This window comes from Apis dorsata, unplaced genomic scaffold, assembly GCF_000469605.1.
Source record: "Apis dorsata unplaced genomic scaffold, Apis dorsata 1.3 scaffold_348, whole genome shotgun sequence".
NCBI lineage: Eukaryota > Metazoa > Arthropoda > Insecta > Hymenoptera > Apidae > Apis > Apis dorsata.
In genome coordinates, this window is record NW_006263615.1 from 200170 (window position 1) to 208076 (window position 7907).

A 7907-nucleotide genomic window follows, 5' to 3' on the forward strand; every position below is an offset into this window, starting at 1 on the left:
TTGTAATACCAGTATTTTGCATAACAATATTTTTTCCTACCAATAATAATGTGCCATCGTAAACATACAGTCTTTCGATAGTACTTTCTCCGATGTATGCTAGGCATTATTTTGGAGGGTATTGACTCTCCCGGATAGCCAAATGCAAATCAAACTACCAAAACAGTCTAATAAATACTTTTATTTCGATTTAGTTTTCTTTCTACTTAAAATCTACTTCCGCACTTTGACCATCCGGGCTGGATACCTCTTGAAAAAAGCTCCTTGTAACCTTCATCGCGGATCTTCCTCGAACAAGATTGATCAACAATCAGTTGTATTAATTTGTCTTGCTCTTCCGGTGATGGCGATGATGGTGCATATGACGATGATGTAGATGCGATCTCGTTTCCTGCACGGCTGCCACCAGCGTCCTCACCGTTTCCTCGTGTCCCTCGAAACTATCTGTTTTCTTCAATTGGCTAAGGGACGAAGCTCCACCCTCAGTAGTCGTTACGCTGCGTTTGCTTTTTGGCCGCGGAAATGTTTCCCAGGAACGCTGCTTCTGCACCAGAGATGACGACTTCGGTGTAGATCCGATCAAAAGAACCATTGTTTTCCTGGGATCCTGCGCGGATTGACCTACCGTCCCATCAATGATGCTCGACCGCCTGCTTCCTGAGCCAGTGGTACTTAGGCTGTCGCAACTTGCACGACGACGTCTCCTTACTTCTGTCGAAGCCTTTTCATCCGCATAGAATACATCCTCCGAATCACTGGCCGGATACACTTTGGTTCCTTTGCCTGCAGAAATTGATTGTTCGTCGGGAACTGCATGTACTTGAGCCTGAACGCGTTTTTTTGCCTCTCCAGTGCTGGATGCCTCCGAAATTCGTTGATATTCTCCTTCTTCGCCTGTTAGAAATATATGGATGATTTAAATGAATCAGAATGAATTAAATCAAATATATCTATCTCATCATAAAAAATTCATTTTGATTTCATTTAAAATATTTTTAGAACAGAAAACTAAAATTTTGATTAAGATCCAATGCAAAATATTTGTTTCATTAAATAAAAGAATTTGAAAAAGATAATTACAAAAGATAAAGGATGGATTTAATTGGATCTTATGCTTATGGATTATTTTAATTATATATTATATATAATTAATTATTTTGATAGAGTTCCAAATGAAAAAAATACTTGAACTTTTCTATAACATTAAAAAATTACTACATATTATTACTACATAATATTATTTTAAGTATGACAATGTAATATCAATTCCAACTCTTCGCATGTTGGCTTACTCTGATTTACTCTAAGAGTTTCTGTTCATTAACTTAATTAATTGATTAACTGATCTGATTTTAAATGATAACTTAAAAATAACATTTAAGTACACTTATCATTCCTAAATTAAACGCGATAGTACAATAATTCTTGCGTACATTTATCAGAATTTTATTTACATCAATCTATAAATACTATCTACATAATTTTTTTAATCATTAAAGCATTAAATTTTTTCTAACGCTATTTAGTCGTACATATAATCCTTACAGATTTGTTCTTACCAGTCGTATGCGACTGTGGTTGCTGGGAATCCGCACATCTTTCCGTTTGATCAAGTCCTTCGGCAGAATTGTCTCCGCTGCCACCTTTCAATGATCGATACAAAGAACGTACTTTGCTGGCAGACCAGTGACCAGGCGGTGTCTTTGGTTTTGTACTATCGGGAGATTTTCTTGGTCGTCGACTCTGACTACGATCGCGACTTTCCTCTCTCCCTGGTGACTTTTTACGATCTTCTTTACTTCTAGCTTTCTCAATCAATTGACTAAGCACTCCTCTTTTGGGGTCTGTAGACTTGGCTGTTCCATAAACAACGATATTTCCACTCGAATCCAAAACAGCTTCGACACCACCGGAAGGAGTACGACAACGTGTCGGTACCTCTTTGGTTTCTAAATTAAAAATTTATATATATTCTTAAAATTGATTAAAATATATTGTAACTAAAAATATATACCTTTCATGTAAAGTGCATTATCAGCACTGGTAGCAGTAGTGCGCGAATGTCGATGATCCTTAGTTGGAGCTTGAGTTTGTGGTTGTGGGGGTTCCTGCATTTGTAATCGTGCCAAGTGATCCAATAACGCCTGTAAATGCTGATTACTAGCTACATCAGAAGCTGTCATGCTTACTTCACCAGCACTCACTCCAGTTGCAAAGGATTTTATAAATGGTTCTAATTGTTGAGCAAGATTTTGCAATTGTTTTACCTGACTTCTCAATGATAGAATATCATTCATCTAAATAAAGAAAAAATATATTAATCAAGATATTGTAGAAGATATTTTTGCTTTTATTAATAATAAAATCTGAAGAATACCTGTGAATGGAATATTTCTTTTTCTATGTGAATTCTACATATCTGTTCATCCCAAAGCGCATCAAATACATTTCTAAGACGTTCTAGTTCCATTTGATAATGCTCTAATTGTTGCTCTAATACTCGACAATCTCTTGCCACTTGTTCGTAACGTGTGCCTAACGGAGGTGTGTTGGCTCTTCTCAAAAGTGCTACGTCGCGATGCAATTCCCCTAAACGTTCCTTCACTGTGAGCAACTGTTGATTCAATTCCTTTAACTGAGTATCAAATGTTCGGCAGTGATTGGAAAACGGTCCACCGTCGGTCCCACTCTTGGTCGGAATCCTCTGAGCAGATTTGCTGCTCTGCTTGGAAAAGAAATGCTTTACGTAAACGCCCGGTCATTTCTTCCTAGCACATCAGACGTGTATATAAATATATACGGGTCTGAATAAAGAGTCTGATACTGACTACCACATCATCGGCTAAGAAACTAACAAGAAACGAAACGTTTTCACGTCTGCCAAGAACAGTCAATTTGCTACAAGAATGACTGTATTCTAATCTGGCTACTAACTACCACCATACGATTAAGTACAAGCCACATCATATATCGAGTAAAATCCTGTAAACAAAAATACTTACACAGAAGTGTGCGCGAGAAATGCAATGAAAAAGAAACTTGTAATATGAACGTAAAGATGGAATTTTGTAATCGAGGTGACCGAGCTAAATGAGTCTAGATACCTGAATCACTGGCGGATCCTGCTGAGTCATCGTGTGAGTTTGATCATATAATGATTCTTTCGGAGTCTGTGCTTGACCCACATATGGTTGTAGTGCACGAGCAAATTCATTCTTATAATTAGTCTTCAAATGCGCGGTCAGCAAAGGTGGCCTCGATGGATATCCTAATTGTGCGACTCGACTAAGCCGGTCTAACATTGGATGAGCTAGCTCGAGAAATTGATATTTCGTGGCACCGCTTGTGAAGGCGGTGCACAGCATTAAATGCATCTGCAGTACAGGTAGTGCGCTACCTAGTGATAACAATTGACTGCGAACCATCCTCTCCTTCGTTTCAAACTGTCGTTGTAACTCCGTCAAAGCACTTCCATGTGTCTTTGTTATAGCTTCTTGCATTCCCTGACAGAAAGAATTCAATGTTCTCTTTTCGGAATCCAAACTATGTCGTAGTTCATCCAATTGTGATTTTAAAGCCAATACTCCATCCCGCACACCAGCTTGTAGTTCGCAGATAGAATTAACAGCTCGTTCCATCTTCTTTGATGCCTGTTGCCAGGCAGTTTCGATATCAACGCAATGAAGTCTCGCATCTGCAGGAGTATCGCGAAAACAAGTAGCGCAGAGCATGCATTTGGCACTTTGACTGTACATTATATATTGTTCTCCATGGGTAGGGCAACGACGTTGAGTATCCTTGGCGCATTTGCTCATATGCAGCACTTCATGGGTAGAGAACATCTTTGCTCGGTGGGTATGTTCTCTACAGTGTGTACACAATGCTTGTCCTGTATACATATAAGAATAATTTTAAGTTCTTAGAGCAGATGATACTACTTTTTAATATACAAGATAGTAAAATAAATTATTTAATGTTACTTGTAACATACCACATGTTGTACAGAAAAACATAGTAGATTTGTCACGCTTATCACAATTGGCACAAGGTGGATTTTCAGAATTTGCCAATTCAACTAACTGACGTATCAGCTGATCGGGCGGTGGTAGTTGTGCTCCATCTTTTAGTTGTGTCTGTTGCCTATATAAAATAATTAAAATATTTAAAATTTACAAAAATAAAGAATTGTTAAAGATAAGTTTAATAGTAATGAAAAAGATATATTTTAAGTCTTGCAAAATAAGAATATTATTATAGATTATAAAAATGGATTCTAATGAAAATAATATATAAAAGAAAAAAAATGTCAGAAAACTATTATAGCAAAATGGAAAACTAAAGAATTTTATTCTGCATAATAAATTAGAATCGCACATACTTTACAATAAAGAGATATTGTCAAATCAAGTATGTATTTATAAGATAATAATAATCTATAAATAATATAAATAATAAGAATAGATTCACATCTAGATAATGCATATTTCAATGATATTATATATATATATATATATTTAAATAGTTTTAAATAGAGATTGAATTATACATTCTATTGTACAAATATAAAAAAAAATTAGAATATTTCATAATTTTATCCCAAAATTGAAATGAAATTGTATAAAGCAAAAAATTATTATAAAAAATTAATTAAATATAACAAATTTTCTCATTATACTTGGATTTAAATCTACATATATAATTGAACTAGGAAATATAATGACATGCACATTGTAGCCGAACCTAAGCCAGACCTGGGATCATCACCCACCCTAAGGACGCCATGCAATAACAGTCGTTGTTATCTACCCGCAGATAGGACAGGAGACTTTTCCCTCAAGATGAGGGCCACGAATGCAGCGGGCACAAAAGGTGTGAAAGCAGGATAGCAGGCAAGGCTCGTTATAATAGTCATGACAGACGCCGCAGATGAGAGGATTCCTTGGACCGCCACCAGTTACTCCTGTTGTACCATCATTCTCACCGACGTCGATACCGTCAACTGTTGTCCCCGCCGAGTTCGCCATCGTCGGCCAAACCAACGGCGGCCACCTAAAAATGAGAATCCAGAATGTGCTTCATCGATAATCGCGTCAGTAGTTTTCTTCATTCTTTTCTCTTTTTTATATTCATAAATTCATCACAATTTAATAAAAGCAGACAAAAAACAACGTACGACTAATTAAAACGATCGGAAAGAATGTTTACCCTAAGACCGTTGGCCCGCCCGCCGCAGAAAACCCTGATGGATAGTTTATCGGCTCGTCATTCTGACGTAGTATGATGGGCGCAAACCCTCAGTTGCGCCTGACGATCGACTCTGACGTCACTGAAATGCCACCAATCTCACCCCTCCACTAAGGATGCTAGTATACGGAGAAAAGAGGACAGGCTGCTGCTGCTGCTGCTGCTGCTGCTGCACACGCTGCTGCGTGGTAAGGCTGCACCGATCTGCACACAGGGTAGCTATGACGTAAGTGTGCAGAGGCAGTGATGTATGTATATAAATTCATTTACAATGTATTTTTCACTTTTTCCTTATAATTTTTAAAAAAATTTAATAATTTCTATAAAAATATATTTGAAAATCTACTTATATCTGAAATTTTAAAAAAATTTAAAAATGATTAAAATACTAAAATTTCTGTAAATATTTATTTTTTCTTATTTATTCAATATAAATATAGAAATAAATATATTATAAAAATTAAAAATAAGTAAAAATAAGTAAAGCAAAATCATTTTTTTTATAAATACAAAATAATGATAATTGTATTATTTTGAATAACAATTTAATGAATGATACAACTTTCACTATCACCTATGAAATTTAACATTTATAAACACCTGTTACAAGACACGATGAAACAATAAATTATTTAGTAATATAAGATATAAAAATTACAAGTAGAACTTCAAATGTTTTTTTCAAATGCTCTATAAATTCTCAGAGAATCTTTTAATCTATCACTAACAGATAAGGGTGCATATAGTATGTATATACTCGATCTATATGCGTGAGAGTATCACTTCAACCCCTGGTTCAACTACTACATCACGTTTTCTGCACTCTTGCAGAGATTTACATATATAGTGAAACATAGAGAATCGTTCATCTATTATTATATTGTAACTAGTTTCAGGTATAGTTTGGTATATGACCGATAATTAGATATTTAAAGAAAATATTCCGTAATATCGGCTAATTATTATTAAAAATCTAATAATTTTTTCTTATGGAATATTACAGTAGAATATTCAAAAGAAACTTTGAATAAAAATTGTGATTCATTTAGTAATAATCATTTTAAGATAGAAATGTTGGTCATTATGCATCGATATCCCTAGATCAGGGATGCATAAAATATATCATGATTTCAAGATATATGAAATGTATAAAGATAAAAGTAATGAAAACTAATATTAAAATAAAACCTAAGAACTTAAAATGCGAATACTTTTAAAAATTAATCTTTCTCGCTTTTTATTTCTCTTTTATAAAACAATAATGATATTATATATATTATATATTATATAAAAATATACTATATAATATATATTTATGATATAATTTCATTATTGAATATTTATTTATTTTATATGACTAATTTATAAAATTAACCTATAAATTAATATAAAAAATAATAAGTAAAATATATTGAATAAAAGTTTATAGTTAATATTTTTTCCCCTTAAGATAAATATGAAAAAAAATTTTTTTACAAGATAAATAAAATAATATAATATAATAACGAGATTTCATTTCTTTTTGTTTATTTGATGTTTTTAATTATTATTTTCAACTTGAACATTTAATCTGAAAATCAGATCAATAGTTAACTATATAATAAATTTGAAACTATTCCACAATTTTCTTTGATCATACACATATTTTTTGATTAGTCAGATAAAAATATCAATAACGAATAATAATAACAACTAACATCAGAATTATCTGGTAAGGGTAGAATAAGCCGCCAAAAATCGCGGAATATTAACAGAAGCATAGAATATATAAAGAGGTTATCTGATAAATAAAGACAAAGAAAAAGAATAATGGAAAAAGGATAGTGATAGAATAAAAATTGCAGAATCAACGCCATCTTCACAGTACCTCAAATGAAACACATAGAAAGGATAACAAATAGTGAAAGAAAGATAGAGATAAGATAGAAATTGAATATCAATGCCATCTCTTAGATACTAAAGATACTTCTTTAATAAAGTATGATACGAGTAAAGTATGATATTATGAATTAATATGAATAAATTTACGCCATCTCTCGAATATTTTTAAAAAAATATTTTCTTTAATATTCTAGAGATGGTATTTAATAGCAATTCTTACTCTATCTTTATTTTCTACTTTTTGCTTTCCTTATCTACATTTGTTTCATTTGTGGCATTCTAGAGATGGCGTTGATTCCTCAATTTTTATCTATTCTGTCTTTCTTTTATTTTTTTTTCCATTTTTTTTTGTTTGTGACATCACAGAATCCTTTTTAACTTCATTCTATAATCCTATTAACATTTTTCGATTTTCAACTAAAAATTGTATAATTCTTAGATAACGTTTTCAATTTGATATAACATACATAAAAGTATTTCATATATAAAATATGAAAATATATAAATAAAAAAAATAGGTAAAAAATATATGTTATCCAAATAATATTGTTGATCAACTTCGTGATTTTATATCAAGAAAATATGATACATAAAAAGCTAGCATTACATTTTTCTAGATTTTTACACATTTTATACTAATTTTTTATATATTTCTTAAAAATTTTCATATTTTTAGAGATAAATCTTTTTATGATTTTACTTAATTTTAATTATATACTTATTTAATAATTATTTTATATATATAAAAAAATAAATATAATTAAAATTTTTAAAAATAAATT

The 7907-nt window shown here is 32.1% G+C and overlaps 1 protein-coding gene across 8 annotated transcripts; it reads right to left on the reverse strand.

The window, feature by feature from the left end:
• Nucleotides 1-161: 161 nt before the first annotated feature.
• On the reverse strand, nucleotides 162-6127 carry LOC102673608 (RING finger protein 207-like). Of its 8 annotated transcripts, XM_006618321.2 has the most exons (10): nucleotides 5845-5861; nucleotides 5206-5448; nucleotides 4807-5049; nucleotides 3992-4140; nucleotides 3105-3889; nucleotides 2378-2725; nucleotides 2015-2297; nucleotides 1560-1949; nucleotides 626-894; nucleotides 162-544 (listed from the first exon to the last, which is right to left on the reverse strand). In XM_006618321.2, the coding sequence occupies exons 3-10, from the start codon at nucleotides 5022-5024 to the stop codon at nucleotides 320-322; spliced, it is 2667 nt and encodes an 888-aa protein (XP_006618384.1). In that variant the 5' UTR covers nucleotides 5025-5049; nucleotides 5206-5448; nucleotides 5845-5861; the 3' UTR covers nucleotides 162-319. The 8 variants fall into 8 exon arrangements, with proteins under 8 accessions (XP_006618384.1, XP_031367665.1, XP_031367664.1 ...); XM_031511805.1 differs by lacking the exon at nucleotides 5845-5861 and adding an exon at nucleotides 5973-6127 and having other exon boundaries at nucleotides 163-894; XM_031511804.1 differs by having other exon boundaries at nucleotides 163-894.
• Nucleotides 6128-7907: the final 1780 nt, after the last annotated feature.